The sequence below is a fragment of the Kwoniella dejecticola genome, chromosome 4, assembly GCF_000512565.2.
Source record: "Kwoniella dejecticola CBS 10117 chromosome 4, complete sequence".
Lineage (NCBI taxonomy): Eukaryota > Fungi > Basidiomycota > Tremellomycetes > Tremellales > Cryptococcaceae > Kwoniella > Kwoniella dejecticola.
In genome coordinates this window covers 284,783-302,638 of record NC_089304.1, presented here as the reverse complement: position 1 = coordinate 302,638, position 17,856 = coordinate 284,783, and the positions used below count along the sequence as shown (strand labels likewise).

General features: G+C 47.9%; 6 protein-coding genes across 6 annotated transcripts; 4 read left to right on the top strand and 2 right to left on the bottom strand.

Annotated features, from left to right (window-relative positions):
• Positions 1 to 992: 992 nt before the first annotated feature.
• On the top strand, positions 993 to 2,622 carry I303_103381 (uncharacterized protein; the record flags this gene model as incomplete). Its single annotated transcript, XM_018406727.1, has 8 exons — positions 993 to 1,013; positions 1,092 to 1,160; positions 1,225 to 1,291; positions 1,418 to 1,724; positions 1,819 to 1,911; positions 1,979 to 2,260; positions 2,347 to 2,506; positions 2,596 to 2,622. The coding sequence occupies 8 exons, from the start codon at positions 993 to 995 to the stop codon at positions 2,620 to 2,622; spliced, it is 1,026 nt and encodes a 341-aa protein (XP_018263535.1).
• A 436-nt stretch (positions 2,623 to 3,058) lies between these two features.
• On the bottom strand, positions 3,059 to 3,923 carry I303_103380 (translation initiation factor SUI1; the record flags this gene model as incomplete). The annotated part of the gene is made up of 3 exons (XM_018406726.2): positions 3,059 to 3,354; positions 3,442 to 3,516; positions 3,725 to 3,923. The coding sequence occupies 3 exons, from the start codon at positions 3,921 to 3,923 to the stop codon at positions 3,059 to 3,061; spliced, it is 570 nt and encodes a 189-aa protein (XP_018263534.2).
• A 575-nt stretch (positions 3,924 to 4,498) lies between these two features.
• I303_103379 (uncharacterized protein) lies at positions 4,499 to 5,435 on the top strand (the record flags this gene model as incomplete). Its single annotated transcript, XM_018406725.1, has 2 exons — positions 4,499 to 4,652; positions 4,810 to 5,435. The coding sequence occupies 2 exons, from the start codon at positions 4,499 to 4,501 to the stop codon at positions 5,433 to 5,435; spliced, it is 780 nt and encodes a 259-aa protein (XP_018263533.1).
• Positions 5,436 to 5,957: 522 nt separating this feature from the next.
• On the top strand, positions 5,958 to 9,590 carry I303_103378 (uncharacterized protein; the record flags this gene model as incomplete). Its single annotated transcript, XM_018406724.1, has 7 exons — positions 5,958 to 7,115; positions 7,208 to 7,383; positions 7,451 to 7,930; positions 8,011 to 8,360; positions 8,437 to 8,657; positions 8,731 to 9,032; positions 9,146 to 9,590. 7 exons carry the CDS (start codon positions 5,958 to 5,960, stop codon positions 9,588 to 9,590), a joined length of 3,132 nt encoding a protein of 1,043 aa, XP_018263532.1.
• Positions 9,591 to 10,066: 476 nt separating this feature from the next.
• I303_103377 (uncharacterized protein) lies at positions 10,067 to 13,327 on the bottom strand (the record flags this gene model as incomplete). The annotated part of the gene is made up of 11 exons (XM_018406723.1): positions 10,067 to 10,306; positions 10,378 to 10,467; positions 10,529 to 10,670; positions 10,736 to 10,833; positions 10,900 to 10,988; positions 11,051 to 11,117; positions 11,169 to 11,281; positions 11,339 to 11,492; positions 11,546 to 11,691; positions 11,754 to 11,865; positions 11,927 to 13,327. 11 exons carry the CDS (start codon positions 13,325 to 13,327, stop codon positions 10,067 to 10,069), a joined length of 2,652 nt encoding a protein of 883 aa, XP_018263531.1.
• Positions 13,328 to 15,361: 2,034 nt separating this feature from the next.
• Positions 15,362 to 17,754, top strand: I303_103376 (GDP-mannose 4,6-dehydratase; the record flags this gene model as incomplete). Its single annotated transcript, XM_018406722.1, has 9 exons — positions 15,362 to 16,085; positions 16,174 to 16,351; positions 16,437 to 16,506; positions 16,574 to 16,631; positions 16,693 to 16,870; positions 16,993 to 17,138; positions 17,218 to 17,257; positions 17,321 to 17,350; positions 17,448 to 17,754. The coding sequence occupies 9 exons, from the start codon at positions 15,362 to 15,364 to the stop codon at positions 17,752 to 17,754; spliced, it is 1,731 nt and encodes a 576-aa protein (XP_018263530.1).
• Positions 17,755 to 17,856: the final 102 nt, after the last annotated feature.

Below are 17,856 nucleotides of genomic sequence, written 5' to 3'. Positions count from 1 at the left end.
CATGCCTTGTGGTACCTTCCTCAATTTTCTTGATCCGATCATCTTCTCATGAGCGCTCACGGAATGCACACACTCACTCGATCCACGCCGACTTTCTCCAGAAGGGCCGATCACTACGAGACTCAGGTAAGAGCGTCGATCTTTGTTACCCAGTCCATTTGATGACGATATATTGGAAACTTGGCAGACCTTGAGCAAGGATCGCAAGCGATTACTCGTTCTGACTGCGATTGTCACGGAACGTCCATAAGCAGCTGGCACGCTCTGACTGACCAAAAGGTACAATATTCAATCCGCTGGATCCGGATTGAATCTGCTTATAGACTGGTTTGCTAGCTCGATGTCATATCTATGACAGCGAGGCTTACTTCTTTCTTGGCTAATCTAAATCCGACCAGTGAGTCTATCACACTGTTCCAAACGGATTCTCTCCTCAGCAGTCAATTCACGGATTGAACTGGCGTAATGCTCATTTTGACTCTCTCCTCATACTGTTGACATTGTTAATGACAGCGACAGTGAGTCAGACGATGTGCAACGGGGCGCATGAGTATTATATTGTGACAATCAACCATATTTGATGACTGCTGATGAGATGCGGGAGACTGTGACACGACTTTGCATCGTGAAACGTGGATTTCAAGGCTGCCAAAAGATTGTCAACCTCGAGGCAGTAAGATGCCGACTGTCACTCAAGTGCTGTCCACAATTCCAGACATGGCTCTTCTGCTGTTGCACCTATACTCTCGTTGTGCAGCATTCAACATTTTGCCACCGTTGCTGCAATCTGCCACGCGAGATTAGTTAATGTTGATTCGATCCGATCCGGTAAAGACGCGTTCCGAAGCAGTCCAGTCAACTTTCCTCGCCTGTCAACAGTCCACCATACAGTATTTCCTTCTTTCTTTCTTATCTACCTACTCTATACTTGCTTCGCTTTAGTCTGCCCATCGTTCGTAAGCGAGAGGCTGAAGTCTGAAGGAGAGTACAGAATGGCCAATCAGAATATACCGGTATGCAGTTCGCTTTCGCCTGGCTCTTCCTTCATAGCCAACGTCTCGTCGTGAGTTTCCTTGCTGATTTGTGGACAGGTCCTGGTCGCCGAGACGAACGATGTCAGGCCTTTAGCTAGGCTCCTCCGGGGAATAGGGTTGAAACACGTAAGCTACAAGCAGCATGCTGCTATGTAATCACAAATGATGGCAAGCTAAGTCACGGGTTCAGAATGCGGTGATGGAAATTAGTGAATCCGGATTAGCGGTCACGGTCGAAGAAGTGCGAACGCTGTGCGGTAAGTCCTATCAATGTGATATCTTCCTGTATCTCTCAACATTCCAGACCATCATGCTATCAGCCAGTTGCACTATCGAGATGAAGGAAGATTGACTGATCTCTGGTCTTCCGGATACTTGATTAGCCATCGCATGGATACCGACGGGATTGTTCTCTTCATTCACCTTCAACCCACCTTCGACTCCTGCAACGTTCGAGCTTTCCCTCGATGCCTTGCTTCAATGCCTCAATATCTTCGGCAATGCCGGCTCATCCTCCGCTGGATCTGCCTCGAGTGCGCCATCAAGAAATAAGCGCAGATGGGCTGGTGAGGGTGAAGTCGGCGTTGACGAGGAAAACGAGGAATACACAGTCAGTAGGAAAGGAAAGGAGAAGAGAACGGGTATGAGGATGGAATGGGGTGGACCAGGATATGATCTCAGTGTCTTATTGTATGTGCTTCCTTCTTCTTCCCTTTTTTTCTCAACATCGATCTGTAAAATCAATCAAGAGATTGATAAATAACATGATCTCTTGTGCGCTTAGATCCGACGATGCAAGAGGTCCGACTACGACGTGTGAGCTTAGGACTCTCGAACCTGAAGAACTCATGAATGCGCAATTTGACCAAGATGACATGTGTGTATCTTCTCTTCTCCTCTCAGCTTTGAATGCTTGATGCTGATCGATGGGTGTCGTGCGTCAGGGTACTTTATCTGATCATGAAATCAGAATGGTTCCGAGACGCCCTCTTTGACCTTCCGCCTTCCTGTACCAGAATAACATTATTGGCTACTCCACCGCGGCAAGCTCATCCACCAAAGGAACCAACAGCGACCATCTCCTCAGAAGGAAGACATAATCATCGAGCAGACGTTGGACAATTCAAGATCTTGGCTGAGGGCGATTTCGGGGTGACGGAACTGGATTATCCGAATGATAAAGAGGTGATGGATAAATTTGATTGTGCTGAACAAGTAAAATTCAGGTCAGTGTTTCCCCCATTCCAAATACTTCTTCCTTGCTTCCTCGCAGGGTGTTGATCCAGCTGACTGATGTGAATGATGAGTATAGCTACAACTCGACTCATTTCGCGTTACTCCACCGAGCTTTGCACCAATCAGTGAAGATCTGTCTGCAGATTGAACGATCAGGATTCCTGTGTATCCAAGTCATGATGCCCCTCACGGAGAATGTGGAGATTGGGGGTCATTCTGGTATACTGGAGTTCAAAGTAAGTCATACCACAGTATAGCCATTTTGTAAAGGCGGCGCCATCGCCCGCCCATTTGAAGGTACTTGACTGATGAAGGAGTATCGCAGATGCACGCACTCGAAGAACTCGATTGATTCAATACGATACTGGATCGAGTCAGATGTGAGACCTATAGGTTCACTGTATTTCCCCATGTATTATCAGAAGTTGTGTTGTAAGCGAAACCTAAATTGTATTTGAATGATCATCCATGAATTACATCCAGCATGTACTCGTGAGCGTAAATCGCACTTTCTCTGAGCTCTGATGGCCACACGACAGTCTATTCATGCGTTATGACTTTGAACAGTAATTGTGAGATAGAGATATACTACAATGAAGCTATCACATATCTGATCAGATCGGGAGCTAGATAGGCAGTTGGTAATCGGAAAAGCGCTCTTGGGATCATCGTTGGATCGGAGATGGCCATGTGTAAGCTTGCGGCGCAGACTTAGTAACCGTGGCTATAAGCATATTCGGTGTTAGCGTTGATCGGGTAAGGAGCAGTTCGAAACAGAGGTATTGAACTTACACGACAATGGAGTCCTTGGCTTCTTTCTGGCTGACGATCCCTGCATCGATCAAGAATTGCCTGACTGCGACTCTTTGATCTCCTTGCAACTGAAGGACGTCTCCCATGTTGGGCTTCACTCCGACGGGGGCGGGCGAGTCGTCTTCGCCACCCTCGACTTGCTCGGGTTTGACGACTGTACCATTACAGGCGAACTCTTTCTTCATAGCCTTCAGGATTTTGGAATGGTCGAATTTCTTGGGAATCCCTTGGACGGTCGTAAGTGTCTTTCGACCATTTCTCTGTTGCAGACCTATGATAGGAAGTGTAAATTATCTACAATCAGCACTAATCTCTGCATATCACACCAGCAGGTTCTTCACGGAAGATTTCAACTCACGGATATGAATCTTGTCATTTTTGCTTCCTACGGTTTTTTCGACGGAGGGGGTATCATCGACGGGAGCGAAAGGATCTATACAAAAACATGGCCGGGATAGTCAGCAGAACGTTCGCATGTTTGATCATTCATCCTCAGTAAATCGTGTAACACAAGCGTGTGGCCTAGTCATCCCCAGACCGCCCAAATTCGACCACCTCGAAATTTTCGAAATAGGACATCCTCCTTCCGACCAAGCCGTAAAGATTCATTTCCGAGATGCGACATTGGGATCCTCACTCACCAAATGCGGGTCCTAAGTTCTCGACCCCCGAAGAGGCCGGGGCCTTTGATTTCTTAGTAGTGGCGTCCACTTTGGTTGCGGCTGGGTACGTTTGGAGTTGATCAGCGTAGGAGAATCGATACGTGTGAGTGGATTTGGAGTAAACCGTTCGTAATAGTACGAAGAACAGATGGCAAAGCAATGATGAAGACGTCAGCATTCAGACATCTAGACAAAGTTGCAAGTCGGACGTGCCAGACAGGCAGACAGACAGTCAGACTAACCTGTAGTGCTCATTCAATAAAGATATTAGAAGTGTAATTTGCTTGTTATTGACTCGTTTGATCCGAGTAGTTCTGGTTCTTGCTTGTTGGCGAGAAGGGGGGAAAAGCGGGCTGAGTGGTGAGTATATAAGTTGTTGATGAAGTAGATACTATATATGAATGGATGGACGATAGACAAAAGATGGTGGCGAGCACCAAGCAAGCAAGCAGTACAGGCGGATATACGGATTTAAGAGATTGTGGCGATTTGCCACTCTCATTTTACATTTTACCCCGCATCAGACCCACGAGGCTTGGGATTTTGATTTTGATATTGTGTTTTGTTACTGACTTTCTGCTGTGATGATAGAAAAAGGTATTCTTAAGCCTCGTATCGATAGCAATCAGCGCTTGAATTCGGCACACATCAGGAAATACAGCATCAACACCAACTTGACACAGAAATCCAATCGAGACCTTGGTGCGCAATCGGACAAATACTGGTCCTCATAGTCCCGGAACGCAATTCATCATGCCTCGAGCCACGAAGAAACAGAAGGAAGCTGGTAAATCAACCAAGCCAAAACCGAAAGCAAGATCTGGAGGTAGTACAGGAGGAGGTAAATATGGTGGAGGATTCCAGGTGAAACCGTCCAGAGCTCCTAAGGATGCTTATATGGGTAAAGGTGAGTCAGGACAACCAGATGGTCTTTCTCATGATCCATTGCCTCAGTCTCCCTCTCTGACGATCCCGGTATTTGTTCCGAACATGCTTGTAAACCTCTCCTCAGGTGTGCTTACCTATTACTATTCCTAATCCTGATTCTGATTCCTGATTTTCAGCACAAAAGATAAAAGCAGACTTGATCCAACGAGCCAAAATGAAGAAATCGTATGCCAAAGTATTGAAAGCGGAAGGCATGGATTCAGGCAGGCTAGGCGACGGATCAAGGCGGCGTAACGAACGACCGAAACCTCAAGATGATTCTGATTCGGACTCGGCATCAGGAGGAAACGTGACGGAGATGAGGGACGAGCAAAAGAGATTAGAAGCTAGAGCTGGACCCGTTCCTGGATCTAGCTCAAGCTCAGGCTCGAATATACATCCACGGCCGAAGTCCAATTTTAGTAAAGGAGAACCAGCGAAACACAAGGGATCAAGACCGGATTCTTCGATACGGTCGCGCGATAGACCACCGTACAAGGATAAGGTCGAACTACCTAAGAAGGTCAAAGCGCTATCGCCTTCCCCTCCACCGACGACTGGATCTGACCAGGCGGAAAAGAAATCGTTCCGAGAGGTGAAGAAAGAGGCATTTTCGAAATTTCATCGTCCGCGAGATAATGCTGTGTCAGCAGGAGTAGGAGGTGGTGGTGGTAGTGGCGGCAGAGGTGGGAAGAGGGGTCAACCTAATATGGGAGCTAGGATGGGTGCGCTGTTGGAGAAGATAAAGGGGAACGTCAAGTGAATTGGGGTCAGGTAGATCACTGTGCTGTCCGAGAAATCATCTGTACTCGCGCTCTTCGTCTCAAGTGGTGTACCCTGTGTTGTATGCATATACTGTTCTCGACCTTTTGATCGGCACAGGTCGTTGTCTTTAATGAAGATTGAAGGGGCATGTCATAGAATCGGCAGCAATTGCGATGAGTCAGTGTCACCTGCCCAGCAGAGCTCAGCGAAGCTTTTCAGTTGATGACCGTCTTACATAGCAGCTTGCAAGCTTCTGATGGCACCCTGCTATCATCAAGCAGGCATACATTGCATGCACTGATTGACACGCAGGAGTACTGGCCATTGGACTTGCCGAATGTGGCACGTTCACGTGATGAGCCCCGCGGATCACCAAACGGTAACTTGTCATTCGGCCCGACCCAAAATACGGCTTCCAATTTCACCAGATAAACACTCATTTCATTTTCATCATCCCTTCTTCTCCCGAACCTCCAGCCAAATAGGATTCTGCTCTAAGCTTGTCGACGTCTAGCTCAAGATGGAGCACAGCCACTACATGCAGGGTCAAAGTCACCCTAGTGTACCCAGTGATCATCGAGACAACGATCAAGAAGGTCCGCGGTACGATTATACCTTACCACCCATTCATCGGACCGAATCGGGATCTTCCTCGACCCAATATATCGACCAAGCCGACCTGCAATCCATCCATCGACCATCATACGACGACCAGGCAGAAATCAGTACCAGTGTCGGCGGCAAGAAGCGTGCTGCACCTGAAGACCATCATCACCACCCTGCATCAGGACCGAAAGCCAAGACGAAAAAAGCACAGGCGCACACATCGGCAGACGATAATAACGAGAACAACACCCCTAGAAGAGCCGCACAGGCTTGTCTGAGGTGCAGGAAACAAAAGTTGAAGTGTATTGGTGGATGGCCATGCAATAGGTGTACTAAATCGAAGAACGTGTGCGATTTCGGTAGACCAGGATTAGGACCTTCGGCAGGTGCAGGGACCTCATCGAATATCAATCCAGGTGACGGCAGTGGTGCGGGTACGAAGGAAGCGAATGCGAGGTTAGAACAGCTTGAAAGCAGTGTCGCAAATCTTTTAGCTGGTCTAGCAGGCTCAAATGGATCTAGTAGCTCAACAAAGAAGGTGAATTATCCGAACAATGAGATGCTTCATACTTTTGATCCAGTGAAGAAAAGACAAGAAAACCTTCAAACTGAGAGCGGAGCGCCTTATCCTCCTCATCTACTTCCGAAGAATTCAAGCGATCATCAAGGTATACCTCCTCCTACACACATCAAAACTCTCGATCCTCCCAGAAAAGTCAATCCAACGCAAATTTCGACGTTCTCCGTCCATCAGCCACCGGCGAATTCTATGTCGCCCGACGATCACTACAATAACCAGAACTCCGTACTATCGCAGAATCACGTGAGGTTCACCTCCTCGCCTAACAATATGAATTTCATCCAACAGTCCCCTTCGGGCATCTCCTCCAACGGTGCCGGACCCAGTCCGGCGAGTGCAAATACAGTGAATACGGGTGTGAGCAGCGTTGATTTGCTCAGAGAGCCTCTGGCTAAAAGAAGGAAAGGAAAGGGTCAGAAGGCTGAAGAAAGACTGGCGGCTGTGACAGAAGGTGATTTTGCGGAACCACCATTCAAGGCTTTGACGTATCAAGTAAGTGTACCATTAGCTTTGAATTCGCCTTGTCAAACAGCTACGATAAGGTCCTCGAGATTTGCTGAGCTCATCGTGCTTCATGTCATTAGCCATCAGTATGGGACAACAGAGAGCAATCTCGTCGCAACTCACCACAACCCAGTCAATCAACAAGTCGCGATGAGATACCTCCCGGGACTTACGAGCGGCGGTTCATGAATGACCGCGATGATCCAGTCAACACCGAGCTTGTCGATTCGCAAATGGCTGAAACGTTATTTGGATTGTAAGTTTTGAATGGTCTCCTACCCCATACACTGCATTAGCTAAAATGTCTTGGCATCTTGATCCAGCTTCATCGATCACTGCCATCCATTCTTACCGATCGTGAACGTCGCATTGGATGAAGCGTTCAATACGATTCGACAATCGCCCTTCCTGATCTCAGCGATTTTAGCGGTCGCTTCTCGATTCTACATCAAATACTCGGCCAAATCTCCTGGGTCCATGCCAGTACTTGATCCAATCATACCTCCTCGATTGGCCAATCTCGCCGAAGCGCATCTGAGTAACACACTTTTACGAAAACAACATGCCCTATCGGACGTCCAAGCCGTCTTGCTCCTATCTGCGTGGGGCCTGCAGAGTGGAGGACGGGGGCCTGATGCTTGGGTCGTGACCGGCCATGCGGCTCGAATAGCTCGTCGACTTGGTGTACATAAATTGCTCGGTCAAGCGGCTGAGATAGCCAGATTGACAAGACCGGGTACCGTCGAGTGGGAAAGGCTGGAGCAGTTCATGCCCCAGTGGCGAACATGGTTGTGCTGGTTCTGGTGAGTACTGTCAAGTCCATTCATCCGTGTCCATCTCAAGCTGGACTTCCGACTTGAGCTTACGGACGAGTCAATGATAGTTTCGATGGTTTCCTATCCTTGGGATTCGGTCGACCACAATCAACGCAATTTGAGACAGTGGACGAACAAGGGTTCCTCCAACTCCGATTGAATCAAGCATTACCTCGACCAGGCTCGACTCCCTCAATATCTCTGTACGGGGACGTATATATAGCGGGCCAAGTGCAATTGACGCAGATTGGCAGAGACTTGATCAATTGGGGCGAGATGTTAGCCGACCCTCGCAGTGCGCTCTGGGCAGATCCAAAAAGAGCAGATATGTTTCATGATAAAGAGTTGAACGTTCGTACGATGTTCAAGGATCTAAATTCTAGATTAGATGAATGGTGTAAACTCTGGGTATGGAGCGGTGAGTGTTATCTCATCGACAGGCAGACCCCTGAGTCTGACAAGGACACTGATGGGTCCCCACGAACGATCGATAGGATCGCCTTACAGTCTGTACTTGGGTTCCTCTGCTCGAATCGCAAGGCTCCAAGCGGATCATATGCGATTATGTCTCAACTCATTTGCGCTCAAATCGGGTCCTGAGGAGGACGAGGTGGTTGCGCAATGCCTGAAAAAAGCGCTCAACGCGGCCATGTCGACTATACAGACTCATCACGAGAGCAGTCAGACCGATATGGCTCTGAGCTTTGCCACCGATGTAGGTTTTCTTTCTTGATCTGGCGCACCTGGTGCCGATCTCATCGCTGATAGCTCGTTTCTTTCCCTCGCAGTATCTCACGATAACGCTGGCCCAAGCAGCGGTATTCCTAGTCCGAATAGCGAAATCTTCGCCTGCTGTCCTGTCCATCGTCAATATCGAATTATCGGTGATTTCGTATTACCTGAAAATGGGGGTCGAATTGTTGGAAGTTGGCGAACTGAGCGAGACTAGATTATCGACTTATCTCTCGAAGACAATCACGGATATAGCTCGTGCGGCTGAGCTTAACGTTGTTGGGTTCAGAGATCGGGATAGGTCGTTCGCTCAGATGTTGGTGGAGAAAGAAAATCCCGAAGATGGTGGAGTCGATAGGTATGTTGGTCTTACTCACATTTCGACGTTCCATCTCGTTTCGTCGGATGCCTGGGAGGTATCTTTTGGTCTGACTGCATATTGACTGACGTTTCTTCCGTAATTTAAAACAGACCACTAGCACCCCATGACGCCGTACTACCAATGTCATCGACCTCTGACGCCCTATCGTCTGCGAACGACTTGGCCACGTTCGAAATGGATTCTTTCTTGCAATTCGAGAACCAGCTGGATCTAGGATATTTACTGGGTTTACCAGGAGACGGATCAGCCATCTTACCCAACAATCCAGGTGTTCCGGGTTTCAACAACACCCCGACGCCGAATAATCAGAATAATTTGTTCAGTGGGACGATGGATGCGCTAGGTAATACCCCTTCAAGCAGCATGATCAACCCCGCAGGAGCAGGGGCAGGGTATAATGCCGAGTTTGCCTTTGGTATGAATGGGATTGGGAATTTCGATTTTGGCCTGAGTGGGAATTGGTTTGGCGAGAATGAGAATGAGCATGGGAATGAGAATGATGGAGCAAATGAGATTGGGGAGGGACAATCATGATCCGTTGATCGTGGATCTAAAGAGATGCATGCGATTGCGAATGAGAATGATTGTCATCTGTGTTGTGCCTCGTCCCATCAATCGTCTTTAGAGACTCATGGTCAATAATTCGAGCTCGGAGGAGAGCGTACGGAACAGACCAAACCAAAGAACGATTGTTGATCCCGGGTTAACGGGCGTCAGCATTTATACTGTAGCAAAATTGGACGCAGCCAGACCCAGTATATCTAGTAATAAGGAGTCAGATCGGATTTCGGCGACATTTGCATTATGCATGATAATGAAGAATGGATTGATTCCTATAGACAACGAATGACTTAATTTACAATATGCACAAGGATGACAACGACTGTCCACAATACAGCACAATTCGGATCTCCACTCCTCTCTCGTTGCTCATGAAAAACAAACATCATATTCTCCCATGACGGGATGACAATGAAAGACAAATTTCGGCAATTGTCCTTGCTCGTTCCTTACCATTCGCCTACATGCCTAGTAACACTACTGAATTCTTCGAAGGGGTTCTTTTCTCGATCTCGCGCATTTCCTGTATTGCCTGCATTGCCCCCGTTCGCATTGGCGATACTGTGGGCACTACCACTTATACTGGACGAAGGAGTTTCTGCACTCGTAGTGATTTCTTTCGGAGTGAGCATTCCCGGTGTCGAATTGCCAAATACAGACGGGTTACCCGCTTTGGCGTGTATGACATCCTGCAACACAATCATTAGCGATGTAAGCAATCTAAGCTATCAAGCTTACTGCCGGAGCTTAATTGACTTACCACCTCGTCCCTGTCAAAGTCAACACTCTTGCTCTCCCTTAGCGTCCTGAAGTTGATGGCGTCAATGCCGTTCGATTCGGCGGGTATAATCTACGTTTACTTGTATCAGCTCCAATCATACGTGTAGTGAGATTTGGGTCAGACGACTCACAGGCGGGGTCATATTACGAAGCAATCCCCAATTGACAGTCCCGAACCATTTATGCGATTTGACCTCACTCGCACCGGAGCTTGATCCCAGTCGCTTATTCTCGTCTTTGATCAGTAATTTTCGGATGAAGGATTTGCAAAAGCTGTTGTATACGATACTGCGCATCAGCTTCAAGCTCTTGGATCAAGACTGCGCGGCTTGACTGACCTGGAGACTGGTTGATGCTCGGGATAGAACACCTCATTCTTCATGACGTTAGCGAAGGTGGCATTTCTATTCGGTCCTTTGAATGGCGTAGTCGCGAACTACCATCTTTGGTCAGCTTGTTCGGCTCGCGTTGCAGCCAAGAATAATATGACTGGCGGACTCACTATCATTTCGTACACCAGTATACCTAAAGTCCACCAATCGACAGCGGAGGAGTGTGAATGACCTTTGATGACTTCAGGGGCAATATATTCTGCGCAGAGTGGCTCAAATCAGCTAACTTTCCCCTACTTGAACGAGAGAAAGCTGGCCTACCTTCCGTTCCCACGAAAGAGTTGGTTCTGAAATCAGCGATGCATGACCGTGTATCAACGAGTATGGTCTGCAGATTCGTCAGCCCTTGTAGGAGATTGATTCACTAATACTAGCTCACCCCATTAGGTCCACCATGCTTGATGCCTGCAGGGGCACCACCAGCTTCTCCAGATTGCTTTGACAGATCGAAATCCGACAACATTATATGACCTGATTGATGCAGCAGGATATCTGGCGAACGATCCACATGTTAGTCGAACACACCTGGGACTGTTGCACTGGACTCACTCTCAGGCTTGAGATCCCGGTAGATGTATCCGTTCAGATGCAGGTACTCTAGCGCAGCAGTGACTTCCGCTGCGTAGAATTTGGCGTGTTCTTCGGATAAACATTTTCCAGGTCTCGTTTGTAGGGCACGGAAGAATTCACCTCCCATGCAGTACTACGACCATGAGGATCAGCTCAAGGCGCCGATGTCAAATTCGGCTCACTCACGTCGAGGACAAAGAACAGATAGTCTTGCGATTGAAAAGAGTGGAATAGCGTAACGATGAAAGGATGATTCGCAGTAGCTAGAATTTCTTGTTCTGCTAAAGCTCGCTTTATCTTGTTTCTCTTGATCATCTCCTTCTTGGACAAGACTACAGCTCATCATTAGTACACCAGACCAAAGATCTGATGAAATCTTTGTAAGGCAACGAACCTTTCATAGCGAATAACTTGTCCGTCTTTTTCTCTTTCACTAGATAAACCTTTCCGACATCTCCTTTACCCAGTAACTTGATCTTCTGGAAAGAAGAAGGTGTTACTTCGACCTGTGAATGCAGAATCATTTTCTTCAGCTGCCAACAGGACGTCCTTGCAAAAACGACTCACCGACTTAGTCTTGATCGAATTACTACTATAAGTCCGCCTGAAGACCTGCTTATGGTGAGCTTCACCACCTGGACTGCTAGGACTGCTGCCAACACCCAATTGGGCCTGAATATCCCTTATGTTCTTCAGTTGTGCCGCAGCAGATGTTGTATGTGCCCGAGCAGACCTGGTTCCGGTAGCTGATAGTCCGCCTACCGGTCCCTGGGGCTGCTTGGCTGAAAGAGCGGTCGCAGGAGTCGTGAACGGACTTGAGATCCCGTTTTCCTCGGCTGGCGGGGACGATGTCAAGTCAATCTCGCCGTTCCCAACTATCACGACTGGCGAGAGGGGTATTTGAGGGATCTTGTCTTTAGCCGTGGCTGGTAGAGGAGGAACGTCCGGTGCGTTATTGAACAGGTTGTTCGGCGAGAACAAAGCTTTGGTATTTGGGGCAGAGACCACCCTTCGTAGGAATCTAGCCGTTGCCGAACCAGAACCTGGGCCGTTTTTTCCGGAGCCACTCCCGTCTGACGGGGTTGCAAAGCCACCTGAAGCGTCTCTGCCTTTGGTACGATTTGGAGTCTTGGGTGACGTCGAGGAGGATGGCGATCTACCTGTCGTGGACGATATACTGGAGGATCCCACTGATTTCTTGTGGCCAGTAGAGGTTGTGATAACACCGTTGTCTTTACCTAATCCCTTGTACTTATCTGCTTTCGACTTACTCCTTGGACTACTAGTATCTATGGGATGTGGGTTGGGCGAGGAGAAGAATCGAGACTTGAAACCACCAAGGCCTATGCCAGGTGACTTCATCGGGGAAGCAGGGTTACCGAACGGTGTTGTGATCGCATGACCATTGATCATCCCCGTAACATTGCGCGAGCCGGAAGATCTAGAAGAATGATCCGCGGTGAACCCGGATCCGTCTGTTACACTGGAATACGGTCTGCTCTGTTCGTCTGACGTGGGTGTGACCAAATTCGACTCCGGATTGATATGAAAGCTATCGCTCGAGACACCGCCTTCTTGCGATGGGCTCTTAGGATCTAACGAATCCACCTCTTCGATGAGTCCAGCTTGTGTCGGCGGGTAGGGATCGGTATGCGATCGTATCTGAGGAGTTCGGACAGGATAGGCGGGAGTCTGGGGAAGAGGTAGAGGATCACCCAGGTGTATCTTTTCCGCTTCTGGTATAGCAGGCCTGCTGTCTTTGCCTTTTCCTATGCTAGCCCCGTTCCGTCCTATCTTGAACACGTTTTTCCACTTTGAAGACCCGCTTGCACTGCTTGGTCCGGGTCCGGGCGAGGGCATAGACGTGGGTGTATAGCGATGATCTGATGCTGTGGTAGACGTAGATGCAGCCAGCGAGGACGACGTGTAAGGTGTATGAGGGTTCGGTGGGGTTGCTACTGATGACATCTTGATTCAATTGATTGACAGGCCGTCTGAAGTAGGTAAGTGAGGTTTGATTGATGACTAAAAGGATGGGTAGGCTTTAGCGTTTCCGCAGTGGAGGTGAATAGCTGTGTCTGGTTATTGGCGAGATGTTCGGACTGACTAATTGAGCGTTACACTGTGGACTACACCGAGGATATGAACTGGGTCATGCCGAAGTAACGGTTCCAATTTCCGTGCTTTACTGCTGAGCGAACGTGTCGAATGAGCCGTCTCGCTTTATATTGCTCACAATATGATGTAGATGTCTGAATATACGCTAGATGGTATGAGAATCTTGCCTGACAACTTCTTTGTTCGTATGTTTCGTCGAATTGAGATTGGTCACGAAGATTGGAAGGTGGTTTGGTATACCGATACAACGGATGGAATGATGAGTTCGATTGTTCTTCTTAAGTAGAAAGGAATCGTAAATCCACTACTATCCAGAATTTGTCGATGATTGTTCGTGATGAAAGTTGACCTGGACCGAGCTACTCAAAGGACAATCTAAGATGACACTAGGGTCTTGGTTTTAATGTACTGAATAGGGTTGAGGGTATATCTTTGCTTTGAGCGTTTTAATTGATATATGTTGTCGTTGTTCTGTCGTGTCAATCGGAAAATTTCGTCTCTCGGTTGTATGGCGTTCGTGGTGAAAAGCAAAATGTCGGTTCTTAACACCGCTTTGTTGTGATTGAACCAAAGGAACCGTCGTTGAGCCCGTGCGGAAGATGGGTTTTGGGCTTTTGAGCGTGTCAAAGAGTGGTTTCTGCTGATACGACGGTAAGACTTTCAACCTATGTTCAAGCCGCCAACTTTCGTGTCTAGAACTATGCTGGTGTCCAGTTGCTATTGTGGATGCTGTAAGTTGTTCTTCCAATTGAATGTTTTAAGCATCTTACCTCACTCTTTAGTCATCATCATGCTCTTCTGCCGGTCGGGTGTTACTGTGATGTGTGGTGCTCAACCATGTGGAGGGATTAACAGAGTCTGGGCCCTGATTCTGGGGTGGGGTCAAACAGGCGCGTCTGGCTTTTCCTTTCTTCAACCATCGAAATAGGCGTGTTTGCAAGACAGGGAGGAATACGATCGTGGGAATTTTACATTCGGCTCTCGTGATCCGATTATTGGGTCATGAGAAGGCAGTGAGTCACCTTTCCCGTGGTTTGAGAGGTGAAACTAACTATAACAGCGGGACCGGCAAACTATCGATTATTCCAAGGAATCCTTAAAAAGCTTCTAGCTTCCCGTCTTTCCACTTTCCTGAATTGTTACTCTTCTCATCATACCATACATCCGCGCGCAGGAAGAGGTCGTCCTTGCAACTGATACCGGTGATGGCTTTTTTTCCCTTCTGATACCCCATCTTTTGATGCTTGAGATGACGTGAGAAATTATGGAACGGGCGGAATTTTGGAAAATTACCCCGCACTCGAGAGACTCAGCTGTACAGCCATTGACGTATCGACGTACTATATTCCAGGATTTTTTCCATTTTTATAGCATCCCGTTGTTTTACGACGTCCACCTTACGAGTTCATCCAGGAATCAACTTGCCGATGCAGGCTATAAGGCTGAAAAATTGTGGTATGGGTATAGCGAATAGCGAAAGCATACCTCGTCGATGCGGTCGATCTATGAGGACGAGAAGGGATGTTTCAAACGGTCATTCCTGACCCTATCTCATCATGTCACTTTGCGCTAGCGATCCCCTCGCAGCTGTAAAGCTCACTTCAACTACGAGCTACTGACGATCTGCGAAGAAGTCAGTTTGAGATAGAAATATAAATGTATACATCAGGAGCTCTGCTCGTCATTTCCTCTTCTTCATCGTCCTCTCTTCGCTTTCATCTCTCGGTAACTTACACGGGCAAAGTAGTCGTACGCATCCCTATATAACTCTCACAGGCATTACATTCTCACAGTATCCCCATCTCTGTGTATAGGGCCATCATCAAGGACCAAGAGCAACAACAGCCAACACCATAACTTTTTATCCCAGCAGCAGTATCGACGATGTCCGTTCAGAGTCAACACCATCTCAAACAGCGACATTCCTTACCTTCCTGGCCGCCTTATGAAGGAGACGCCGAGCACGATCACAGCTCTTCCTCCGACTCAGAAAGCTCTTCCTCCTCTTCGAACAACCTTTTCACCCCAGGGATGTCCCACGCCTCATCTTCCTCAACTACCTCTTCACCCGCATACTCAATCTCGCGATGTCTACCTAAATTCAGCGCTCCATTACCATCACCATTACCATTACCATCGTCAAGATCAAACGGTCTGGGGTTCGACCTCGATATCCGTCGACTGAGCATCAATACCGATTTCGCGGCTGAGAGGGAATCACTGGACGAGTCAGACGACGGATACGCTTTTGAAAGCGCAACGACCGAGAAGAAGGCCGGTCAAGATCTGCCGTGTCCTATAGGGGATTTCCAGACTGATAATCTTTTATCCGCCCCGCAACCTCGTCACCAGAAGACGGATACGTTTACAAACACGAACAATCCTACGATTTTGAGGTATCATGATGAATCGGTTGCTCCGTTGAGTCAACATCATATGCCGGAACGATGCTCTACGCCGATATATAGTGATCCGACGCCTCTGTGTGGTTTATTCGGTTTCGGGAGTGGGAGTGGCTTAGCAGAGGTCACGCAGGAAAGCTGGGCAAAGAGAAAGGTGGCTTTCGTCACTGGAATCACGGGGCAAGATGGTTCCTACCTGACAGAGCGTGAGCAAGATTGTTACGGACACGTCGTTTTGAAGTGCAGAACAGCTTTTCCCTAAATTGCTGATCATCTCAATTTGTCCCCTTGCAGTACTGCTCTCGAAGGGATATACGGTCCACGGTCTGATCAGGCGATCCTCATCTTTCAATACGTCTCGATTACAGCATCTCTGGCGAGATCAACACTCCAAAGCTCCTAATAAGCTTTTCTTGCATTATGGGGATCTGACGGACTCGGCAAACCTAGTCAGCGTGATCGCTAAGACCCAGTAAGTGTCAATTAAGGCAAAGTGCGAGGCGCAAGCGTCCTTCGTACACTGACTGCGGGGCTGACTGATTTATCATTTGGAACAGACCAAGCGAAGTTTACAATCTTGCTGCTCAAAGTCATGTGAAAGTCTCGTTCGAGATGGCCGAGTACACTGTGAGTTCTTTGCTTGTTCGAAGGGGTTATGGAGCGAAGGTAGCTAATCTAAGATCGTGGAATACAGGGCGATGTAGACGGAATAGGAACTTTGAGATTATTAGAAGCTATACGCACCGTTGGGCGTGAGTCATATCCTGCTAATCAGCTAGCTATCTCGTCGACGTGCTGACAGCATTATCGCAGTTGAGAAATTGACTAAATTCTACCAAGCGTCAACCTCAGAATTATACGGGAAAGTCAAGTCTACTCCGCAGAACGAAGATACGCCATTCCATCCTAGATCGCCTTATGGAGTGGCCAAGCTCTACGCATACTGGATGACTGTGAATTATCGAGAAGCTTATGGGATGTTCGCATGCAAGTGAGTCAAGCGATCCATTGATCAGCCACCCCTCCACCCCTCTTCTAAATCCACAACAACCCATAGTCATAGCCGGTAGAACGGAATGGAGTGCAGAGAGCTGATTTTGAGATCCCCGACAGTGGTATCCTGTTCAACCATGAATCGCCACGACGAGGCCGAACGTTCGTTTCCCGTAAAATCACGAGGGCCGTAGCGGAGATATACCTCGGGAAACAGGATTGTATGTGGATGGGCAATCTGGATGCGAAGCGTGATTGGGGGCATGGTGAGTCGAGCTGGCTCAGACCCTGGCCGAAAGTCAAACTTGGTGTCCAATGCTGATGGTGGCAATCCTCGTGTTTTAGCTAAAGATTATGTCGAAGGGATGTGGAGGATGCTACAGCAGTGAGTTATTCCCCCGAAAAAGAATTGTTAAGTAAATAAACTGATTTGTCTCATTGCTTGTAGTAACCAAGCAGACGATTTCGTATTAGCGACGTGAGTACAAGTACAAGCACACCAATCTCGACGCTACATTTTTTTTTTCCTTTGTCAGATCAACACTGATGATTTCCTGTTTTATCTCTTTTTGCAGCGGAGAAACACACACAGTCCGCCATTTGATAAATCTAGCATTCTCGATCCTCTCGATCCCCCTGAAATGGGTTGGCGAGGGCATAGACGAACACGCTATCAGGCTAGATACGATCCCGCCCAGGGTGGTAGTAAGGATCGATCCGCGGTATTTCAGACCTGCAGAGGTCGATCTATTACTTGGTGATCCCACAAAGGCCGAAAACGAGCTCAACTGGAAGAGAAGGTGGAACTTCGAAGAATTGGTCAGGGATATGGTGGAGAGTGATGTGAATTCTGCTAGAGGCTTGGTAGAGGATCATAATTAGTAGTTCTTGATCGAATTAGTTGATCAGTCGATTGATCGGAATATAGTAAAGACTAGGGCATAGGAGTGGATACAGGGACAGTTTTTCAGGCTTTGTGATTGC